At 45.4% G+C, this 23,587-nt stretch overlaps 3 protein-coding genes across 9 annotated transcripts in view; 2 read left to right on the top strand and 1 right to left on the bottom strand.

The window, feature by feature from the left end:
* Window positions 1-20,281, bottom strand: part of PTGES3L (prostaglandin E synthase 3 like) — a 33,897-nt gene extending 13,616 nt beyond the window's left edge. The window contains exons 1-4 of one of the 7 annotated variants that reach the window (XM_072646594.1): window positions 4,500-4,633; window positions 3,695-3,808; window positions 3,543-3,609; window positions 3,333-3,431 (exon numbers count right to left, since the gene is read on the bottom strand). In XM_072646594.1, the coding sequence (XP_072502695.1) occupies window positions 3,333-3,431; window positions 3,543-3,609; window positions 3,695-3,808; window positions 4,500-4,618 (399 nt within the window). In that variant the 5' untranslated portion in view covers window positions 4,619-4,633. Of the gene's footprint in view, window positions 1-3,332; window positions 3,432-3,542; window positions 3,610-3,694; window positions 3,928-3,984; window positions 4,007-4,072; window positions 5,179-20,193 lie in introns of those variants that run through there. The other 6 variants (XM_072646591.1, XM_072646592.1, XM_072646588.1 and 3 more) reach the window with 6 other exon arrangements.
* Window positions 5,148-14,679, top strand: RUNDC1 (RUN domain containing 1). Its single transcript, XM_072646586.1, has 5 exons — window positions 5,148-5,768; window positions 10,107-10,265; window positions 11,346-11,544; window positions 11,724-11,840; window positions 11,944-14,679. Exons 1-5 carry the CDS (start codon window positions 5,163-5,165, stop codon window positions 12,807-12,809), a joined length of 1,947 nt encoding a protein of 648 aa, XP_072502687.1. The 5' UTR covers window positions 5,148-5,162; the 3' UTR covers window positions 12,810-14,679.
* On the top strand, window positions 19,716-23,067 carry RPL27 (ribosomal protein L27). The gene is made up of 5 exons (XM_072646597.1): window positions 19,716-20,377; window positions 20,610-20,692; window positions 21,382-21,551; window positions 22,749-22,859; window positions 22,975-23,067. The coding sequence occupies exons 2-5, from the start codon at window positions 20,612-20,614 to the stop codon at window positions 23,021-23,023; spliced, it is 411 nt and encodes a 136-aa protein (XP_072502698.1). The 5' UTR covers window positions 19,716-20,377; window positions 20,610-20,611; the 3' UTR covers window positions 23,024-23,067.
* The last annotated feature ends 520 nt before the right edge of the window (window positions 23,068-23,587 follow it).

Consider the following 23,587-nt stretch of genomic DNA (forward strand, 5'->3'; position numbering starts at 1 on the left):
GGAGAATGTCATGATTATAGGGGCAACATTTACCCATTGCAGGCTAAGTTTGTTTTTGTTTAAAAAGGTATTGTGGATGGGAGAAGGTGGGAGACAATTTGGAACTCCAGATTTTAAAAAAATTTTTACATGTACTTGGAAAATGTGATAAATAATTTTTTCTAGGTGTTGCAACCATCTTAGAAATTTAATTGGTCCAGGGGATTAAGGCTCAGACCTTCTACTGAGGTAGAAGGCTGGTGACTTAACTGCACAAGGAATCAAAAGCTCCTCCCTCAAATATGACATCTGGTGTGTGTCACAGTTGGATATACCCTCTTTTCCAGAGCTAAGCAAGCAAGCTGTGCCCTGAATTTGGCATAACAGTAATCCTTTGTGCCCTGGAATGATCTCACCCTCTGATGAAGTGTACTGCTTGGACCAGCACCAGGTGTTCATAAGAAATTTAGCTGCCCTTATTTCCCAGGGCTGTCCATCACATGTTCACAATCCCTGTTCCCTGTCATTGGCAGGTCCTGCACTCCTGTTCTCATCACCAAACTCTGGTTCTGTGCCTCACAACCCCCAAGACTTGAGACAATGGCTCTTCCCATGGGATCCAAGAACACCTGTATGGTCCCAAGAAATGCTAACCATGAGAACTATCTCAAGATCTAAGAATGATTGTGTTGTGAGCCAATACCTTTTGTGTATATAAGTGGCCCCAGCCTTAACACTCTTAAGTCTTCCTTCTGGGGGGTATGGAGGGGAGGAGAGAAGGGCTTCTGCCTGTAGATGTCCTTTTCCTCATACTGAAGCTAAACTTCTGTTTGTGTCCTGACTCTCCTGTATTCAGCCTGCTCTGCGTTGGCTCCAGCCACCCACAGGCCAGTTCCGGTCCAGCTGACATGCGCTACCATGGCAAATGTGGACTTAGGGAAGTTGTACCCACAAGTGAATCAAAGCAATTTTCTTGCTGACTATCCGTTCCATACTATGGCTAAGTAAACTTTTTTTTCTTAACTGTCAGATGAATTACAAGTATATAATTTCATTCCAATCTGGAATGTGAGCGGGTCAGGCCTAACTAACTCAGGCTGCAGAGAGGTCAAGGGTGAGGCCTGAGAAAAGGCCATTGGATTTGTCAGTAAAGAGATCCCTGGTAACTGTGTTGAACACCCATGAAGCCAAACAAATTACAAGGCATTGAGAAGTAAGATGTGCTGAAAGAAATGAACCATGAGTTCAGAGAAACAGAAAAGACATGAACTAAGGCAAAGTGAAGTAAGCACAGCCAGGAAAACAAAAGATACATGACTATGTGAATATAAATGGAAAGAGTACAAGCACAAAAGAATCTTGCAAGATTATAAAGAACAAGCTTGGCCTCAATGATTTATGAGAAGATGCTCCTGCTCCTATGCTGTGGGGAGAGGAGGGTGTGAGGGGACTTCGAGTACAGTGGTGTGAAACACTGTATACAATGTCATACTTTTTCTAGGTATTGATCAATTTTGCTGACTTTTTGTCTTTTTCTTGTTTTTAATTCTTTTTTAGAAAGAATGGATCTCTGGGAGGGAGGAGGAGTTGGGATAGAGGAGAAAATCTAGGCAATGTTAAAAGATATCAATAAAGTTTTTTTTTTAAAGCAAGACAAAGGGCTTACAGTCTACTACAAAAGATAAGAGACATGTGCATGAAAGAGTGCAGACAATATAGACTCCCTCAGATGAAGCCTGACCCTTCAAAGATGAGGAAAATGGATATCTGATTCTGATTCCCAACCTGGAAATCAACTCATGCTTCTTTCTTGCCTCTGTATCCAATCAGCTGCCAAGTCTCATCAAATCTACCTCCATTGCAGCTCTGTCCTCTTCACTCACATAGCTGCCACCCTAGGGTTTGGGGCCTAGAACAACAACTTCCTAATTAGCTTTGATGCTCCTAGTTTCTCCCCCCTCCAATCTATACTCCCAACTGCCACACTGATACACCTACATCATGGGACACTTATTAGCTGTGTGACCCTGAGCAAGTCACTTAACTTTTATCTTCCTCAGTTTCCTCAATTGTAAATTGGGGATAATAGCATCTACCTCCCAGGGTGGTGAGGATCAAATGAGATAACGTCTATGAAGCACTTAGCACTCTGTCTGGCACTTAGTAGTTAGTTAATAAATGCTTCCTCCTTTCCCATCCCTTTCTTTTCCTTCTCTTCCCATAGGTAGGTACTTCCTATTACTTTCAGGAGCAAATACAAAATGCCTTTTGGCATTCAAAGCCCTAGCCTCCTCCTACCTTTGCATTCTTCTTATATCTTCCTCTTTAGTACTTACTCTTTGATGCAGTGACCTCCTGACCTCCTGGCTCTTCCACTAATAAAATACTCCATCTCTCCACTCCCCGAATTCTCTGGCTCCCTCCTATGACTAAAAGGCTCTCCCTCTCCCTCCTCTATTCCAACTACTATCCTCCCAGGCTTCCTTTAAGTCCCAATTAAAATCCCACCATCTACGAAAAACCTTCCCTAAATCCTCTTTAATTCCAGTGCCTTCCCTCTGTTAATTATTTCTTATTTATTCTGTATACAGCTTGTCTGCATATATTTGTTTGAATGATGGCTCCCCTGTAAGGGCTATATAAGCTCGTTGAGGAAAGAGACTGACAATTTTTTGCCTTTTTTTTTTTTAAATCTCCAACACAATACCTGGTACAAGGTAGATACTTAATAAATGTTTACTGATGAATTGATTGAAAGAAGCTTTAATGATTATCGCCTCTAAGATAAATATATACCTCTCCTTTTGGCCTTTAAAGCCCCTCATGATCTGTTTTAAGCTCTCCTTTCCAGTCCTTTCTTCACACTCTGCATTCCAACCTAGCTCCCCTTTCATGCTCTCTCTATAGGCTGTCTCCACCTCCCCACCCCCAGTTGCTCTTCCTTCTCATATCTGTCTCCTTCAAGCCTCAGCTCAAATGACACTTTTACCTCAGTTGTTAGTGCCTTTCTCCCTACCACATTCCTTTGTCTTCATTAGTATATATATCTACTTCTTGTTTATCTGGGCATCCAGGAAGACCTGAGTTCAAGACCTGCCTGTTGCACATCCTGACTCCTCTTGGTGCTCTAGATCGATGGTTGAACAGGTGCTGCTAAGCGCTACCTAGCAAATAGGGGGCTAGTCCCTGTCCCCAGCTACTTCAAAGTATATTCCACCTAGAGAAAGTAAGTTCCTTGAGGGCAGGGACTGATTTGTTTTTTAAGGTCTTTGTTTGCTAGCACCGAACTAAAAGCTGAAAGAAGTTGAAGCAGAAACTGAATCTCTGCGTGCTTAAGCCCCAAAGCCACTCACCTTGATGTCTTCTTTGGTGAGCCGAGGCCAGGCTACCTTCTCCTTCCATTTTCTCACGAAGCAAGTGATCGAGCGGCTTGAACGTTTATCCTGAGAGTCCTAGGGGGACAGTTTATCCTGACGGTCCTAGGTTTCAGTCCGGTGGGGGTTGTCCTAAAATGGAGTCTCCCCCTTTTTCTGTCATTCTCCATGCCCCTCAACCCCCTTTACCTTGGAGTTCACCTTGGCGTAAAACTCAATCTCATTGTACATCTCCACACCGTCTGCATTCCTGCAGCTGGGGAGGCAGAGAAACAGGAATGGTGAGGGAGCTGAAAGGAGTGAGAAGGAAGGCCCCGTCGCAAATCAGGGGTGGTCCTTACCTGAAAACTACCCGGTGGTCCTCAAGAAGCACCTGGACGTCGGTGCTGTCCTCTACACAAAACTCCATGAACACATACTTGGGGCGGTCATACCACAGAGTCCGGGCGTGTTGTCTGCAGAGAAGGGGAGGGGACCGGCATGAGGAGGGGATCAGAGGGAGGTGTGAATCACATCGGTCCGAAAGGAGAGCAAATCGGAGGGCCAAATGGTGGCGGATCCTCTGCTTCCCTCTCACCGCTCACCCCCCACCCTCACGTTCTGCTCTCGGGGCCTTGGGCTCCTCCCCTACCCCGCGGACGCCAGCGGGACGCCACAGACACTCGCGGAAGGCAAGAATCTAAAGAAGAAAACTTGTCTGGGGTGGCTGAGGACCTCACCGTGCCATGGCGCGTATGGCTGCCTCCTTGGGGCTTCTGAATGCAGCCCCTTCCCCCTCTCCCCAGCTATCTTTAGAGCCAGGTGCCGCCCCCAACAACTGGGGTTCCTTATATGGCTGTAGGAAGGACAGGCGAGGGACAACAGGGTCCAGACTCCTATGGGATAGGGGTTTTCTGGTCTGAAGGCTGTCCTTTTAGAGCCCCGTGCGGAGACTGCCCTGGGGTCCGTCTGTCTCCCATGCAGCTCCTTCCAGAATTTTCCAACATGAATTTTTATTGCTGTATTTTAACATCGTCTGCATTTCTCATGGTATCTTTTTTTCTTCCCTCCCTAGAGAGCGATTTTTTTAAAGGAAGGAAAAGAAAGTTCTGCAAAATTAATCCATGTATCAAAAAAGTGTGTTATGTGCAATACCATGATACACACCCACAGAAGCTGCCCCCCACACACTTCTGCAAAGAATATGGGAAGCGGTGATAGATGTCTTTTCGCGTTTTTTTCTTTTGGGCTCGGTTTTCACCAAGTATTAAGAGAGTGGTATGCATATAGTAGGAGAAGGGGGAAGGAAGGAGGGAAGGAGGGAAGGAGGGAAGGAAGGAAGGAAGGAAGGAAGGAAGGAAGGAAGGAAGGAAGGAAGGAAGGAAGGGCCTTTTCCTTCAAGGTCGTTAGTCTACTTCTAGGGCCTGCACCATGTAAAAATAATTCAATTTCAGATAATCCAAGGCTCACAGCACAAATGTAGAGTTAAACGAACACTTCTAAGTCCGGGAAGCCCACAGGAGGTAGCACCTGAACTGAGCCTTGAAGGAAGGAGGCAAGCAAGCAAAGGATTCTGAGGGCTCTACATTCTAGGTTATCGGGAACAGCCTGTGTAAAGGCTCGGAGGGTGGAGGTGGAACAGTGAGTTAGGACCACTTCCAACAGGCCCGCGTGTCTATGTGAAGCGGCTATAGAGGTAGTCCGGAGGAAGTTTGCAGAGCTGGGGAAAGAGGCGTCCTGAGGACGCTTGGGATTGGCGCAGCTCACGACCCTTCTAAGCTGGAAGGTCGACCTCCACGCCACAGGATCTGCAAAGAACGCCCCGCCCCGATGACGCCACACGCCAGGCCCCGCCCACCGCCCACAGGCTCTTGCGCGCGGCGTTGCCATGGCAGCGAGGGGGCGCGGTTGATGGGGCGCGCTTCCGGGAAGATGGCGGCCGCGGGGGGTATGGCGGCGACGGCGGCAGCCGGAGCGGTGGCCCCGGAGCCCAAGGCCGAGGCCGAAGGGGAGGAGGCGGAGGCGTCGCCGCCGCCGTGCGAGGCGGTGCGGTGGGCGCCGGTGGGTGCGGTGGCCGAGGCGCGGGCGGCGCTGTGCGAGGAGGAGGACGGCTCGGAGGGAGGCGCGGGCTCCGGCCCCTCCTCGCCCCCGGAGTCCCCGGGCCGGGCGCTGCGGCGGCTGCGAGCCGAGCGGCGGCGGCTGGACTCGGCGCTGCTCGCGCTGTCCTCGCACTTCGCCCAGGTGCAGTTCCGCCTGCGGCAGGTGGTGCGTGGGGCCCCCGCCGAGCAGCAGCGTCTGCTGCGAGAGCTCGAGGACTTCGCCTTCCGCGGCTGCCCGCACGTGCTGGGCTGGGGCGCCCCTGGGGACCCGACCTCCGAGGAGGCGGACGGACATGGGCCACGCGAGGGCCCGCAGGGGCTGCGGCGGGACGAGCAGGTGAGGCCCGCCCGCGGGCTGGGGGTGGGAAACGATGGAGAGAGAGGCTGCCCCGCGAAGAGAAAAGGCCTGGCAGTGGGACCGTGAGGGGACCGGGATGGAGAGACTCCTGTGTGCCCAGAGGCTGTTCTGCTAGAGGGGACAGGCCTGGCAATGGGACAGGGGTAGAGGGGCACAGGAGGGAGGTGGCCCCGGTCAAGAGGCCAGATCTAACTTCCAGCCGCCCATAGGATCCAGCTTGACATCTGGAAGGGACCTTAGGTGCCCTGTGGTCCAAACCCCTCACTTTACAGATGAGGAAACTGAGGCTCAGGAAGGCTAAGTGAGTGACTTGCCCAAAGGCCTGTGACTCCAGCAGGGGTCCGCTCAGCCTCGCTGTGCCTCAGGCGGCCCCCACACTGGTTGTGTAGTGAGTCAGGGCAGCTGGGTTCGCTTTAGTGCCGGAATCCTTGCACCTGCCCTTCGCCCCAGGCTGAGCAGAATCCCATGCCAGTCCAGCCTTGACTTGATGCAGAGAAGAAATTTATAAAGGCTTGGGAGTAGCCGTCCAAGGAATCTGGAAGAGGCCTGTCCGTGATTTCCTAGAAAGATCTGGAAGACATTTCATCCTAAATCCTGTCTCTGGTTTAGGATTTTACATAGAATGGTTTAACCATTGAAACTCAAATCATGACACGTTGGGGCACTTTAACCCTCCCAGTCCCCGCGCCACAAGCACACCCTTAGGTTGAGGTCCTACTGGTTAATGATAAATCAATTCATGGAATAATCTCACCTTGTTTTCTTTACCACAGGAAATTTCCTTTCTGGGATGGCCCAGGTGGACACAGTTGGATATGCTGAGGGCTCTGTATCTTCTAGACATTCTTTTAGTTTGCTATTAAGTCCTATACACACTCCCACAATAAGGCTTCCTTCCCACCAGAAAGTGAAGTCCTGGAAGCTTCTTATCAGTAAAGAATGTTGACCTACTTCTTTTAATCTGAAAACCTACCTTGTTTAATCCCTTTTATTTATACTCCTACCTTCTTTCACTTTCTCCACAGCCCCTGGAGGAGGGAGGGCCAAATAAAGCCTTTCCCTCCTCTCACCCAGGCTTGTTTGGCCTTGATTGATCCACAGGCTCTAGCAGAAGTGCTGTGAATGTGATCAGGCCCCTTGTTCCAGGGGCATCAGCACCAAATGTCCCACCTGCACTTGATACCATTTTTCTACTTACCTGTATCTGCTTTAAGAAATCAGTGTAGCCTGGTCATGTCAGAGGATCCACATTTAGGAGAAGTACTGGTTGCTGTTTTCAGCATTAATGGAATAACTCTTTTGACTTTGAGATGGTAGTAAATGCATGGAATAAACAAAATGAATATTCTTTTTAAAATGTTCCCTTGAATTTTGAATAGAAAATTTTCATCATAGTACTTTGAGTTAAAATAATACTTAATGATTAATCTCTATCTACACGTAACAAAATACCATTTTAAAATCTGGTTCTCATGAGTTGAATGAGTACACTTAGAAATGTCTTTTTGGGTGTCTGTTTAATTGATGCTTTTGTTGTGTCAGATAAGGTTCCCACAGGGAAGTTTTGAACTGCTCTCACAGCTTTAAACAGAATGCTGCTGTGAAAGAGAACTGGTTTTGTCTTCGAAAATTATGATGCTTTAATTTGATTTTTTTTATCTAGAATTTGCTTACGTCTTTGACATTTAAAGGATTTTTTAGAGTTACATCCTACTTTTAAATATCTGTCTGCTTTAAAATCACACCAAACCTTGGTGTTTAGGATGTTAACCCAGGTAAACTAATAATACAAAAATATTATTATAGTTCTGAGCAATGTTGAAATATCTGGAAAGCCATTTGAGAAACTGTCAATGGATATTATAATAGGATTTGAAATTTTATTTGAGCACAGGCTTTTTTTTTTATGAAAAAATAAAATCACATTTTTCAGAGAAAAAAAATCAGTATAGAACTTTTAAAAAAAATTGACACTCTTTATCATCACCATGCAGTTTTCTCAAATCCTTTATTAAGTGGCTGTGAGCTTGTATACAGGGAAGCTTTGAAATGAAATGGGAAGACCAGTGGACAGATCTGAGAACCTTCAGTTGAAACCCTGGCTTTGCCCCTTAGGTGCCTTCACCTCTCTGGGCCTGAGTTTCCTCATAAGTAACATGGTCCTGGTGACCCCTGAGCTGCCTTTCCAGCTCTACATATGTGATGATGGGACCCTGGAGGGTGTATTGACTAGATATTTTTCTAGTAATTACTAGATATTATTTAGAATTCTTTTTACAAGGGTTTCCTGTATCTTCAAAAGGCAGAGGGAGCAAACAGACGTTGTTTTCTACCTTGCCACCTTTTTCTAGTGTTCATTAACTTCCCCTGTGGTTAACCTTTTTGTGTTTGCCCCCATTCCAGTAAATACTGTATTGTTCTTGCTCCATAGGAAAGTTTACTACAGAGACTGTCATGCAAACTGGCTAAATTTTTTTTTCCTTTCTCTGCAAAGAGTTAGGACACTTTGAAAAACAAACTTCCCCCTTCTCTCCTGTGGCTGGTTAGACAACTTTCCATGGCCACAGTTCAAGACTAACAGGAATCTATGGTCAGAGCACATTTGACACTGCTGTGATTCCCTTAGGCTGTAATCACTATTTCTAGAGAAGAGGGATTTTTATTTAGCGCAAACCAAAAGCAAATGAAGTGTTTATAAAATATTATGACGTTAATTTGCTGTTTTTGTTCTTTCTCATGCCGTACAACTACAGGGATTGGTAAGTGCCACTTTAAGGCTATATCCTGTACCCTTGTGGACAAACTAAAAATAAAGGCATAGAATTCTGTGTGATTTTTATGCTTTAAAAAAAAGGATGATTTTCTTGTTTAAGAAAACAAAGATAGATTTATGCTGTCCAGAATACATCTGAAAAGTCTTAATTGTGAATTAAACAAAAATCCCAGGCATAAATCGGAAACTAAAAAGTGGGGTGGGGAGCGCCAAAGAAAAAGAGTCTGAGGCCTAAAGATTTTTAACCAGCAGTTTACTCTGTGCTGCCTTAACCCCCATTTAGTATCAGTGCACTGAGTGCCAGAGAATGGAAGAAGAGATCATTGATCACTGAAGAGATCACTGGTAAGAGATTTCTTACCTTGATATGATAGTCAGTCAGTGAACATTTATTATGAACCTCCTATTAAGTATTAAGTGTAAGAGACAGTTCTTGCTCTCAAGCAGCTCAGTAATGGAGGAGACAGTATGCAAACACCTATGTGCAAACAAGCTCTAGATGGATGGCTAGATACTCTATAAACTGGAGAAAATCTTAGAAGGAAGGCACTGAGATTAAGGAGGACTGGAAAAAGCTTCTAGCAAAAGGGTAGTTTTTAAAAAGCCAGAGGGTTTGGAAGAATGGAAGAGGGAGTTAGAGGACATCTGTATATCTGCTGATATATGTTTTTCTCTTATTTTTTTTCTCAGAGAACTACATTTCATTTTTGACTCCAGATGAGCTATTAGTACCATAACGATGCATTGCCACATTTGACAGAGAATGAATAGGAATGAGAATGACTTTACATTCTTTTCTCCTCCCCAAGACAGAACTGGCTAGGAGTTAGAGAGGGAAACAGCCCAGGAACCAAGCAAGGGGGGGATACTTGAGTGATGTGTCCTCAGACAAAGTTTTTGAAGGAGGGAGAAGGAAGAAATAATGGGCCACCTCAGACTTGTGCTAAACATTCAGTGACTGGCTGAATTACAGTTTCATTAGGATGAGATGTTTGGGTCCCATAAGCTCAATTTTTTTCTTTTGTATTTTATTTTACTTTATCTAGAAAATTTCCTTTCAAAATACTGAAATTTTTGCTAGGTTGAATAAAGGACAAAACAATGGCTCGTGCTCTTTTCTAGAAAACTAGGAGAAGAAAACCCTTTAGAAGCTAAATGTGGGGGTAAGCCACAGGTGGAGCCCACTAGAGAAGTGATAAGGAATCAAATTTGAATGATTTTCCCTACTACTGGCCTAGTACTGTTTTTTTGTTCCCCAAGATTCCTGGATACATGGGTATGAGCTATAAAATCCGCAAGGGTAATGTTGCCTGAGGAAAGTATGGGTTATTCGGCTGGGGAGGATGCTCATGCCTGAGATCCAGGAAGCCTTCTTGGTAGAGATATCAACTAGTTGTTTCAGCCCTGATGGTCTAGTATGGATGAAGAAATTAGAATAACAGGCTTCACTGTTTCCATAGACTCCTGTCAGAGAGAGAACACTCCATGTCCCCTGCACCAGTCCTTTTGATAGCATAAGAATTCTGGGTATTTCCTTATTTTAGAGTGAACAGGAAAAACAGGAGCGTGTAGAAGCCCAGAGAGAGAAGCAGCGAGAACTCATTGTTCAACTGAAGACTCAGCTAGATGACCTGGAAACTTTTGCCTACCAGGAGGGTAGCTATGACTCCTTGCCACAGTCCATGGTATTGGAAAGACAACGGGTAGGTACATCCTGGAGGTTCCTCTGGTTGTGTCTCTGATTAACATCAGAGGGGTACCCCTCTCCCTCTCTTCTGCGTCCCAGGCTGACAGAATTTGGCCTTTGTTAGCATTATTTCACCTGCCTCTTCCCAGAACTCTTTGGGCTACTTCCTTCCCCCACATCAGTTTTTTAAGTGATAGGAACAGATTTTATTATAGCATTAATTTAAGCATGACAGACATGGTAAATCTGCTGTATTCTTTAGATCAGGTTATATAATATATTGTTTTGTAGCTATTAATCAGTAGGTTTATCTTCCTACCCACATCTTTAAGGTAATACTATATTAAAATTATTTTGCAGTAGTACATATTTGTATACTCACAGGAAACTTCTCCCTTGGGAACACTCTTCCTCTAGAAATATGTGAGAGGCAGGTCCCACAAAGGTCACATGACTGAGCCAGAGTTCCAGAAGCTGCCCTAGAATGAATTTCTAGCAGGTCCTGATAAAATGGCCAGATTATTTTTCCCTCAAATTTGCCACAATATTCCTCAGTGTTAACTGACTTTTTTTTTTCTGTAGTCACCTGGGATCTCTAGTTACCTAGTTGACCAGAAATTTGAAGAAATCAGAATAAGTCTATGCTGAGGCATTAAGGAAACAAATTTTAGTCATATCCTATCTGATGTCATTACCTGATTTTAGAAAAATATAATGTTAGGAAAAACACAAAGAGGCAGATAATTTAGTCTCATAGTGTTATAAATGAATGATTTTCCAAATGGGGGTGGAGGACATGTTTTGGCTGTATGATGGCATTTCCATCATTCTGGTACATGCAGAATGTTATTGGGAAACTTCATGAGCGGCCTCATGTAGGCTATGCACAGGTTTATAGAGGGGGCCCTACATCATAGAGACCACAAGTGAGATTGAAAGTCTGAAGACTTTTTGGTTAATCAGCTGTAGCCTCATTTCCACTGGTCATGGGCTTGGGAATGTGTATGTCTTGCCTTGTGAAACTCTGTTTCAAGGTGAAACTGTGCCAGCTGTCCCCTGTGGTGAGCAGTCTGTCATTGCTTGTGGCCTCATACAGGTGATCATAGATGAACTAATAAAGAAGTTAGACATGAATCTGAATGAAGACATCAGTTCACTGTCTCCTGAAGAGTTACGGCAGCGTGTGGATGTAGCTGTGGCCCAGATAGTCAATCCTGCCCGAGTGAAGGAGCAGTTGGTGGAACAGCTAAAAACTCAGATTCGAGACCTGGAAATGTTCATTAATTTCATCCAAGGTCAGTGGGCCTGCCAAGGCAAGGGGTGAAGGCATCTCAGAATCACAATTCTATGTCCATGTATTTAGACCATCAGTAACTAGCCCATTATAACAATAAATGATCATAATAAATAAAAAATCATCCAACCCCTCAGAGAGGCTAAGTAAGTGACTTCTCCTTGTGCCTTTGTATTCCAGATGAAGTGGGAAGCCCCTTGCAGACAGGAGGTGAACATTGTGAGTGCAGGACATCAGGGAGGCCTGGAAATGGCTCCTCCGGGATTGGTACTCGATTGCCTTCTGGAAATAAAAAAGGTGAGTGTGGCCTCATCTTTAGCATCTCTGTATCATGTCTGGGATATGTATCTCCCCACTGTGGGCAATGTGTGCCTCTCTGACAGGTGGTTTCTTTCCCCAGTGAATGCTGAAGAGGCAAAGAAGATCCGTGAGACAGGGCTGCACTTGATGCGGAGAGCGCTGGCTGTGCTCCAGATCTTTGCAGTGAGTCAGTTTGGTTGCACTGCTGGTCAGATCCCTCGCACCCTGTGGCAGAGGGACCAGGCTGATAGGGATTATTCTCCTCTGTTGAAAAGGTTGGAGGCCTCGGTGGACAGGGTGAGGCAGCTAGCTCTGAGGAACCAGATGAACGATCATGTCATCAGCAGTACTAGCCTTCAGGACATCCCCCTTGGGGGCAAAGATGAGCTAACGGTGGCAGTGCGGAAGGAGCTGACCGTGGCCATGCGGGACTTACTAGCCCATGGGTTGTACGCCTCTTCACCAGGGATGAGTCTCATGATGGCTCCCATTGCTTGCTTGCTCCCTTCTCTCTCTTCTGCCCCCCAGGCCATGCACCCCTGGGAGCTCTTTGTGAAATACTACAACACCAAAAATGGCCGAGCTTTTGTGGAGTCCCCAGCTCGAAAGCTGTCCCAGTCCTTTGGGCTGCCTATGACAGGGGGTGCTGTTGTGACACCCAAACAAAGCTTGTTAACTGCCATCCATGTAGTGCTGACTGAACATGACCCCTTTAAGCGCAGCGCAGACTCAGAGTTGAAAGCTTTGGTGTGTATGGCCCTGAATGAGCAGCGTTTGGTGTCTTGGGTCAATCTGATCTGCAAATCTGGAGCACTTATTGAACCACACTACCAGCCTTGGAGTTATATGGCACATACAGGTTTTGAAAGTGCCCTCAATCTGCTCAGCCGCCTGAGCAGCCTCAAATTCAGCCTCCCTGTGGACCTGGCCGTTCGACAGCTCAAGAACATCAAAGATGCCTTTTGATGACCAGGCCCTTGCCCGACTAGTGCCTCTCCATAGGGATGAGTTACCACTTTACTACATGAGGCTGAGGGAGTTGGAGGAAGAAACAGCTGGGTTACAGGTTATCCCAAGGTTTTTCATAGGTGGTCAGCCCTAGTGCCTCTAAAGTCTGTTACCCATACTTAGCACCTTAGAAATTCATGCTGGAAAGCCCCTGGTTGAAAATGCCCTGCCCTGGTATGTGACCACCTGCCTGTGTATGTCTGGGTGCACATGTGGATGTGCATGATCTTTCTCCCAGAGGCATCTTTGCCTTCCAAGCTGCTCTTTTGACCCACAGGTACCCTCATCAGAAACTCAGCAAACCTAGGAGTGCATTCATCCTGTGGCATTGAAAATAAGGATTGGCAAAGATCTGTTTCCAGTCATATGGGGAGAAGTTAAGGCCAGCATTCTGCTGCTCAAACAAGAGGCTGCCTCTCTTTATTTTTTTATTCTGGACTTGACCCCAAACCCCAGTAAGATGAATACTTCCACATATACAGTAGAACAGAAAAAAGATAATTGCACCTGAAACCCTAGATCTCTTTACACACAGCTTGATTTTACTTTTAATCCTTTTTTTAAATCCGGGGGACAGCTAGGTAGACATAATACATAAAGTATTGAATTGGAAATCAGGAAGACTTGAATTCAGATCCACTTGTATAACCCTGAATAAGTCATTTAACCTCTGCCTCAGTTTCCTTTTCTGTAAAAATAGGGATAACAATGCCTACCTCTCAGGGTTGTTGTAAGGGTCAAATGAGAGAATTTTTGTGAAGCTCTTTGCCAAACTAAAGCACCATGTAAATGCTAGCTATTTTATCATTATTATTTTTTTCTTGAAGCAGGTTTGAGTGACCCAAAGCCAGGGCTCCTTGTGACCATAATTTCTCCTTTGTACCCAAAGACGGTCTTTGTGCCAGAAGTTTCTGTATCTTTTCTCTATTTTAAGCCAGTGAATATAGTTAAGAAAAATTGCATTCTCTTACACCTTCAGACAGAAATATAGGCAGGGCTATAAGGGAGTTAGCCACATGTTTTATTTCTTTGGTTTTTATTTTAAATGAAGCCGTTTAGAAGCATTTTTTTTTTGTGGAGATCAGAACCTAAATCTGAGAGGGCAAATGCTCTGCCAATTTGTGTGCCATGACAAATATTTTTCTGACCTTTTGTGTTTTCTTCCACCTAACCACCCTTCTTTCAGCAAGACTCTTATGTTCCTAGGGATTTGAACCTGATTTCCTAGAGGCAGAACTGTTATGGATCTATTCTGTCAGGGACCCTCATGCCGGGGCAGACTTGTACATCGAAAAATACACATGTATAATCGTTATCAACTTAATTCAGCTACGTTGGTGCAGACTGAGAGAAATAAAGCCTGGCCTAGCTTTCTTCTTCCTCCAGGAAGGCTTTAGGATGATCTAGATATGCTGGTAGTTGGCCCCTCCAATAGTGGGTGTTGATGCTTTGTCTGCTGCTGATTGTTCCCAAGAATGAAGTGGGAAGAACCGAATAGCTAATTCTAGAACAGCCCTATTTAGGAGTTATTATCTCTTGAGTCTTTTTATTCCACCCGTTTTTTTCAGTCAGCTTGTGGCAAATGCCAGTACGTAACTGTCCAAAGCTGTGAATGTCCAACTTTGTGGGCAAGCCTTTGAGGTTTCAACACTCTCAAAAACACTTTGTCTTCTGTGCAATTGTGGGATGATTTTGTGTCTGCTGGGTTATACGGTGCATTTTAACTTAATTTTTTTCAGCAAATGTCACTTATTTAAAATTGTGTTGATTTTGATCCTAATTTATCCACTGTGTGTGACAGAATAAATGTAAATGTTGTGGACTATAACCCCTCCTTGTTGCTAACAAAGCTGTAGTATTTTGTGTAAACTTCCAAAGTTGTTAGTGGGAAGTGTTTCCTTGAAAGCTGGATTCCTATCTCAGATTCAAAGAAGTCTTCTGATTTTTGATGGACAAGTATTATGCATTCTAGTCCCTCTAACAAACAACTCCATTCTTTGACAAGGTGTCCTTTTGTAGATGGGGATACACAGAGGAGTAAGGCTAGTTGTACCCTGGAGTTCATAAATTGTGCTACTGCTCCCCAAGAAGGCTCTCAAACAGTAAGCTTCCCCAAGGGGGTTCTTGCCCCCGCCTGCCCATGTGAATTTTTCTGACATCATCACCAGGAAATAGACGGAAAAGATTTCTCCAATGCCCCAAGAAGGGAACCATGGTATTTCACAGATTTCTCTTCTCTAACAGGATATCTTCTTCCACCCTACCCTACCTCCTCTATATTCTAGTCTTGCTAGTATATATGAACTCATAGTTGATATATACAGCTGTTCTTGACTACAAAGAAGGAATCTGGAGTACAAACTATAGAGAATATAAATAATATGTATTCATTCAACAAACATTTATTAAGCATTGGCTGTGAGCAGTGTACTGTCCTAGACAACATGCACAGATGAGATTGGAACAGGCCCCTGCCTTGTCTTTGTATGTTAAATGGTAAAACTTATAACTCAGGCACAGGTTTAAAGCATTTAGCTTCTTCTGTTGTCAGTTCCACTCTGCAGATCCCTCTTCTAGACATTTGTTATCACTGTTGCCATTTACCTGTTGCTACTTACGGGCAAAGGCTGAGTCCTCTTTCAGCCCTCTATGTCCATCCATGGCAGTAGCCACTTGGCCTGCCACTCTGGGTTGTGCCCACAGTAAATCTCTGACTTTGAGCTGAGTCTCCATCTCTTCTACTTTCCCCTTGAACCTCATTAACCCCAGCCCCTCCAACTCTGGATCAGCTTATTCTTCTAGGTTTCCCTTTTTTCCTCCTCTAAACTTTGTTTCACTAGAAAACCACTGTGGTTCTTTATAATTTTATTCTCTGGCACCATCGTTGGCTGTATGCACTGATTTTATTTTTCCCATCCCCTCAAAGCTTGCTACACATCCTGTCCCTCTTCCAGGCAAATTGACAACACCGTATTGTACTGGGTCAATCACAGTTCTAGGTCTTCATTGGCATATAGCAAAAGGACTGGCATTTAGCTCTGAGAAGTCCCAACGCTGCAATCTGTTTTAAAACATGTTTTGGTTAGACCTGTAATTTTATCCATGCAGAGGAACTTCCAGTATGGAAACGCCAAGAAAGGCAGCTTCTCTGTAACTTAGAGTAGCTTGGAGTAGTTGCTTACTTTCCAGCTCAGATTTCATCTCGACTGGACCCTCAGTGAAGTCAGGCAATCCTTTTACTCCTCCTGAATTGATTCTCTATCACACTATCCACAACCTCTCCTCAAGCCTCTCATAACGTTCTCCCACAGCTTTACCATGTTGAAAAAAGGAGGCAATTTGTTAAGTGCTCCCTCATCTTCCCTCTTCCTTGTCTTGTAGCACATTGACATTACGCTTCACCTCTTTCACTGTGATGAAAAGATGACCTTTCTCACCGAGGGCAATTCTCTAGATGCACCCTTGATCCCACCCCTACCCATCTTTTCTAGCAGATTACACCCACTATCGCCTCCCCCTTTGACTATCAGGATCTTCAATCTCTTCCCCTACCTACCGGTTCCTTACCTGCTGCCTACAAACATCTCTATATCTCCTCTTACTGGATCATACCATGCCCACTATCATCCTACGTTCTTTGTTAGTCAGTCTTTTTCCATACACATATACCCATCACCTGCACTTCCTTTCTTATCCTTAGTCTTCTGCAAACTTTAAGACTGATTTTTCCAAAGTTACCAAAGATTTCTTTAAGGCCAAACCGAATTCTTCTTAGTCCTCATCCTCCTTCACCTCTGTACATTATTTGACATAGCTGACCACAATTTATTCCCAAATAATTTCTCCTTTTTGAATTTTTGTGACTTTCTTGACTCCTAATTCTCCTATCTGCCCCTTCCCTGCCTCCTTTCCTGATTGATTCATCATGTTAAGCTCAATATCCCAAGGCTCTCTTCCCTCTTCTCTCTACCCTCTTACTAGGCATCCCCCAAGGTTCAGTTATCTCTAAGCAGATGATTCTAGGATCTGTATATCCAGTATCTTCTGAGTGCCAGTCCCACATTGCCAATCGTCTTTTGGGTTTTTCTTTCCAATTGGTTGTCCTATAGATATCACAAATTCAAGTCCAAAATAAAATTCATTTTCTTTCCCTCCAGTTCCAGACATCTGAAATTCTAGATTACTGCCAAGGATACTATGATCCTTCCAGTCATCCAGGCTCACAGCTTCGGTGTCATCCTTGACTCCATATTCTCACCCCACTTCTCCAGGCCCTTGGCATGACTTGTCACTTCTGAACTCTGCATCTCTCCCATCACATGTCCCTTTCTTCCCACTCATACAACTTTAACTCAAGTTAGGGACTTCGACTGCTCTTGTCTATTATATTAGAATAGCATCCTCTTTGGTTTCCTTGCCTCAAGCCTCTGTCCACTCCACTCTACTCCACTTCACTCATAACCTGATTTTCCTAAGATTCATGTGTGATCATGTTACCTCCTATTTGTTCATCCCTTGTGATTCCTTGTCACTTCCAGGCTCAAATATAAACTCAGTGTTTAAAACTCTTCACAACTTGACTCTTACGATATATCATTCTCCTCTGTTCACTGTGGTGCAGCCAAACTGCCTTTACTCTCTATTCTTAGTTTCTTGTCTCTGTCTTTGTACTGGCTCTCATCAATACAAGGAATGGATCCTCACTTTCTCTCTGCCTCTTGGAATCCTGAGTTTAGTTTAAGACTTAGCTCAAGTGCCATCTTCTTCATGGAGACTTTTCTGATCTCTTAGTAGCTAGTGCTACTTCCCAACACAGCTCCGCATCCATTTTGTACACATATTGCATTACGTAGTTGTGTATAGATTGTCTCCCTGTTAGAATGTAAGCCCCTTGAGGATGGGAAAAGTCATCTTTGTACCTCCAGTGCTTAGCATAGTGTGTAGCATATAGTAACTACTTGTTTGTTAATTGACTAATTGCAGAAGGCCAGCAGAGGTATGTTGGGAAGTGTTTAATAGCCTACTTTCTGGGGAAAAAAAGTATGCATGACAAATTTTAATCATCTCCGTCACTTTTTTAAGTCCAGACAACCAATAAAACAACCCTGATTTGTTGCATTTATCTGTTTACTAGGTGCAAAAGCTCACGCTGAAAATTCAGCAGTTGGCCACTGGCCAGCTCCAGCACATCACTAAAGCAGATGCCTATCTCATCTAAAATCATCTCTGTGATTTTGATCACCTGAATTCCAGTCCTGGATCTTCCTGAGGAGAGGGGAACCTGTGGCCTTGAGGGCCACATGTCTTTAGGTCCTCAAGTGCAGTCCTTTGACTGAATTCAAACCTCACAGAACAAATCCCCTTAATAAAAGGATGTGTTCTGTAAAACTTGAACTCAGTCAAAAGGCCACACCGAAGGACCTAGAAGGCCACATGTGACCTCGAGACCTCAGATTCCCCATCCTGGCCTAGAAACCAGATGTGTGATCCTGAGCAAATCATTTAACCTTTTATGGGCCCCAGTTTCCTCATCTCTAAAATAAAGGGGTTGAACTACCATCCAGCTCTAATGTTCTATGTTTTAAATTCACGCAAGGCAGATTTTGAGTGGACACAAAAAGGTAATATATCGTAATATCCTGAGGGAGATTGTAGAGCAAGGGCACTTCACCTGGGGTCTGTGGATTTGTTCTTTTAAAAAAATATTTTTGTCACTATTTCAATAAAATTGGTTTCCTAAGCAATTCTAAGTGTTTTATTCATTTAAAAACATTATTGTGAGAAGGGGTCCACAGGCTGCACTTGGCGTGCCAAAGGGGTCCGTGAAACCAAAAACACTCCCTATTGTTAAGTCCCTGGGATAGCTTCAAAAAGAGAAAAGGCAAAGTCTAAGTATACTAAAACTAGGGCCTTTTATTGTCATTAATCATATAATATATCTTTTATAAAGAGCTTTAAGGTTTGCAAAATGTTTTAACATGCGCTGTCATTTTATCCTCAAAACAATCCTAGGGAGTAGGGATTATTATTATTGTTCTCCTCATTTCACAGATGAGGAAACTAAGAGGGTTAAGTAACTTACCCAAGGTCAGAACAGCTAATAAAGGTCTGAGGCAGGATTTGAACCCAGTCTGCATAACTCCCATGTGCTGAGCCACCTAGAAGACTTAAATAATGGTTAGCCCTAGGGGACAGCTGGATGGTCCTGTGGATAGAATGACTTATTTTCCTGATTTCAAATCTGACTTCAGACATATACTAGCTATGTGACCCTGGGCAAGTCACTTAACTTTGCCTCAGTTTCCTCATCTGTAAAAAGAGCTGGAGAAGAAAATGGCAGATCACCCCAGTATCTTTGCCAAGAAAACCCCAAATGGGGTCAGGAAAAGTCGACAGGGTGGAACGATCCCTAGAGGGTTGAAGGAGGTAGTTTTAGAACAAATCAGACCAATAACAATTGCCCCTGCTATGTGCAAGGTGCTAAACGTTGGGGATACAAAGACAGCGAATGAACAGTCCCTTGTCTCGGAATCTAACGAGAGAAACAACCAGCTGTGCTAGCCAAGATCTACACAGGACAAACTGGGGATAGGCACTAAGGTTAAGGAGACAGCGGGAAAGGCAGAGGGTAAGACTAGCAGGCCTCGAAGGCGGCTGGGGAAGCCAGGAGGCAGAGCATTCCAGGCAGAAGGTCCAGCCAGAGAAAACGCCTGGGAGTGTGGAGATGGAGGACTGAGTGCTAGCACCAGCACCGGGACGGAGAGCTCTGACAGTCAAACAGGGTTTCATATTTGATCGTGGAGGCGATCGGGGGCTACAGGAATGTAGTGGGGGGGGGAGGGTGGGTCACATGGTCAGACCTGCGCTTAGGAAAGATGGAGCTGACCGAGGAGTGGAGAATGGCCTGGCGTGGGGCAAGGACAGAACACGGCTTCAGAGAGGGCGAAGGTCGGGTCGGACACCAATCTGTGGCCAGCTGCGGTTGAGCGCAGGCACCGTCTTCTGCCTTTCTCGGCATCCCCAGCGCTCAGCACTGTCCCCAGCACACAAGTAGGCACTCAAGCCTGACTCTGGAGGGGAGGCTCCTTCCCAGTTCCCATAAAGGAAAAGCACAGCGGAAGCTGGAGATCCCTCCAGCAACTTGCAAGGGAACAAAGCCTCCCCTCGAGGACAGCCAGGGTCTCCAGATTCCAGCCTCCACCCTCGTCTCTTCCAGTGGGGAGGGTCTCCCTGCAGACCCTCCCATTCTGAATCCTGTCCTAGCTGGGAACTGGGAAGCGGCTTCCCGTCCCTGCTCGTGTCCGGGGCTGCAAATTAAGTGTGATTTCACGGAATGACTCACCAGGGCCCGTTGCCCGCTCAAAAAGCTTCTTCCGCCCACAAGCCGACTTCCGCAGACGGTGACTGGAATGCCCAGGTTCGGGGGCGGGGCCTAAGGCGGCAGTGACGTCATCCGGCCCGGTGTGAAAGGTCAGCGGAAGCGCGCAGTCTCTCTTTTACCTCCAAGAGCAACCCGCTTCGTGTCGGTGAGTCCTGTGCTGCGCACCGCGGTAGAATCCGCTGCCATCCGCGCCCTACAGGCCACCGGGGCCCTCGAGGTCCTCTCAGCTAGGACCCGGGGGCCTCCGGGCCTGCGGGAGGAGCCGGGATTTGGGCCCGCGGGGAGGCTGAAGGGGTCGGGGCTGGCTTGAGGCTCCGCGGTGCCCGAGGCCTTTCCGCCGCTTACCGGGTGTCTTTCCTGCTGCATTCTCTCCTCAGAAATGGGCAAGTTCATGAAACCCGGGAAGGTGGTGCTGGTCCTGGCCGGGCGGTACTCTGGGCGCAAAGCCGTCATCGTCAAGGTACCGGGAGGATCGGGGCGGGGGGATGGGCCCGAGGGTGGCCAGGCACCGGGCATGCATTAAGCCCCTGCTGCGTGCCAGGCCCGGTGCCAAACCCTGGTGATACAGAGAAAGGGCAAAACCCTCCAGAACGTTCGAGTTCTGTCGGAGGAGGCAGCACGCAGACCGTCGTGTACGGGCGCCCTAGAGACGGGATGCATTGGAGATACCCCACGGTAAAAGTACACCGCCAGAGCGGATGGGGGACGTGCGACCGAGGGAGAACCCTCCCTCCAGAGAAAGCGCAGAGTTTGGAGAGTGTGAGGGATAAAGGAGCCCAGTGTCGCTGAATTGGAGGGGAAGAGGAGACAGGCAGCCTACGAAAGAGGGCCCAGCACATCCCTAACACAGACCTGAATTTTCCTGGGGCCCCAAAACATGCCTTCTTGAGGAGAGAACGGGGGTCCAGGTGCAGCCCATCTAAAGAGGTGGTGATTTTTTACGCGAAATTCCAGCGGAGGATGGGAAGTTTCTTAAGCGATCTTCTTGTTGGGCTCTCCCAACCCTTTTGATTTACCTTAGCAGCCCTGGAGTCTGGGACTCCAGCCTTCAAGGGAGCCTGGTCACTAGGGTTTTTGTAGACCAAAACCTGCGATAGAGCAGATTCCAAGGCGGCCTTTGTTACCTTGCTGTGATTTTGATTATTTCAGAACATTGATGATGGGACCTCCGACAGACCTTACAGCCATGCCTTGGTGGCTGGTATCGACCGATACCCTCGAAAAGTGACTGCAGCAATGGGCAAAAAGAAGATTGCCAAGAGATCGAAAATCAAGTCCTTCGTGAAAGTTTATAACTACAACCACCTCATGCCCACCAGGTAAGCCTCTGTAAAAGGAAAGGGTACAATTCTGCAGTTAGGCTGACTTTGTATTGGATATTGGTACAAACTCACAATCTGAGTTGGAAGAAGGAAAAGTAGTATAGATGAATGCCACAAGATTTCGGAAGGTAGAGATAGGTTAACTTTGAAAGACCAGTCATTTTGTCTGTGCTTTATGTGTTTGTAGGCTTTTCCAGAATGAGATTGATATCATCTCCTTCTTCCTCTTTAGGCTGAGGTCTACCATAAATGACTAATGACTTTAAATTAATGCATTAAAATTTATTAATTGGACATTCTGTGTCCCAACCTTTTCCTTTCTGCCTTAGAGAAATGTCCCAGTGGGCATGGTCCTCCTATGTCCTCTTGACATCTTTCTACCCCAAGACAGTTTGAGCTAACCTAGGAATCTGAAGCAAGGAAAATATAGCTTAGTCTTCAATTAGAGTTATTCCTTGGCCATTCTCAAGGATTGGAAGATTCTTCCCAAGATTAAGATCTTAATTCTTTCTAAATAGAAGTAGAGAAAGGAAATAGACATTTATTAAGCCCCAGCTATTGACCAGGCCCAGTGCTAGTAAAGTACTTTACAAATATTAAGTCATTTAATCCTCACAACAATCCTGGGAAGAAGTAGGTGTTATTCTTTTCATTTTATAGTTAAGGAAACTGAGGTAGATAAAGGATTATGTGACTTGCCCAGTATAGCACAGCTAGTAAAGTGCCTGGGGTCCTATTTAAACTCAGGTCTAACCAATTTATGGGGCAGCAGTCTTATCAGCTAGCCCACCTAGCTGTCTCTATGGGTACTACCCTCAAGTGGATCTTAAGCCAGTTTTCTATGTATAGGAAGTTCAAAGTTAGATTTCTACTCTTAATCCAATTCCTATCCCATAACCAAGCATATAATTAAATATAGTCCTAGTCCTGTCCTTTATTCTTTATGTGTTCCTTAACTCAGCCACCTACCACACCCTCATTTCCCACCTCAATCCACCCTCTTGGTGTGTCCTGTTATAGTACTCATTATTTGCTACTAGCACTCAGAATTCTTCTAATGGTCTTGATAGATAGACTGCCTGCGTTCTGACAGTAGAAAGTTGCATTCTTAGCTTCTTGGGGTTGGTAGGGGCCTGGGTCTAGTTGTCAAATTGCTAGCTCCCCTACCAGCTTTGTAACTTTTCATATCTCCAGATACTCTGTTGATATCCCGTTGGACAAAACAATTGTCAACAAGGATGTGTTCCGTGACGCTGCACTAAAACGCAAGGCGAGGAGGGAGGCCAAGGTCAAGTTTGAGGAAAGGTTGGTAATATGAGAGAGTATAATACTAAATTATCACTCTGTCATGTGGAGGATTTGTCCTCTTCCCTCCCTGTTCCTTATATTATCTCTTCATTAGTGCCTTTTTTCTCTCTAGGTACAAGACAGGCAAAAACAAGTGGTTCTTCCAGAAGCTGCGGTTTTAGAACTACTGTGTTGGTCAGTAAATAAAATGTTTACCAGAAATGAACATTTGTGTGTCTGATTCATGAAGTACATGGGACCTAAATCACCTCTTCACAGATGAGGAGACTGTATTTAATTACTTGCCTAATCAAGTAGAGGGGAGCAGAGAGGAGTAGACTATAGGGTAGGGAACAGGATGCTAGTGATATGTGCATATGTACACACGGGAGCACACACAGCATCATTTATTGAGCATTTTAATTTGTGCCAGGCATTGTGCTAAGGCATGGGTGTGTACAAAAGTAAAGCAGCTTCTGTTCTTAAGGGGCTTACATTTCAGTAGGAAATGTGGACATATATATAAGGGTAGTTCTGAGGAGGCAACGCAGTAGCAGCTGAGGAGATCAGTAAAGGCTTTGTGTAGAACCAGGGGTTGGTAACCTGGGGTACATTAACTTGTTTTTTAAATATTTTGATAATTGCATTTCAGTATACTCATTTTAATGCCTTTAAAATCATTCTGAGAATGGTTCTATAGGCTTGGGTTAAGAACCCTTAATAAAGATGGTAACTCACTTGAGTTT

This window comes from Notamacropus eugenii, chromosome 2, assembly GCF_028372415.1.
Source record: "Notamacropus eugenii isolate mMacEug1 chromosome 2, mMacEug1.pri_v2, whole genome shotgun sequence".
NCBI lineage: Eukaryota > Metazoa > Chordata > Mammalia > Diprotodontia > Macropodidae > Notamacropus > Notamacropus eugenii.

Excerpts from the sequence above, each read along its gene's own strand:
- RUNDC1 (XM_072646586.1), top strand. The coding sequence starts at position 5,163 with ATGACGCCACACGCCAGGCCCCGCCCACCGCCCACAGGCTCTTGCGCG. Across the intron at positions 11,545-11,723 it reads GTTCATTAATTTCATCCAAG|ATGAAGTGGGAAGCCCCTTG; the intron begins GTCAGTGGGCCT and ends TTTGTATTCCAG. Across the intron at positions 11,841-11,943 it reads GCCTTCTGGAAATAAAAAAG|TGAATGCTGAAGAGGCAAAG; the intron begins GTGAGTGTGGCC and ends TTCTTTCCCCAG.
- RPL27 (XM_072646597.1), top strand. The coding sequence starts at position 20,612 with ATGGGCAAGTTCATGAAACCCGGGAAGGTGGTGCTGGTCCTGGCCGGG. Across the intron at positions 20,693-21,381 it reads GCAAAGCCGTCATCGTCAAG|AACATTGATGATGGGACCTC; the intron begins GTACCGGGAGGA and ends TGATTATTTCAG. Across the intron at positions 21,552-22,748 it reads AACCACCTCATGCCCACCAG|ATACTCTGTTGATATCCCGT; the intron begins GTAAGCCTCTGT and ends TCATATCTCCAG.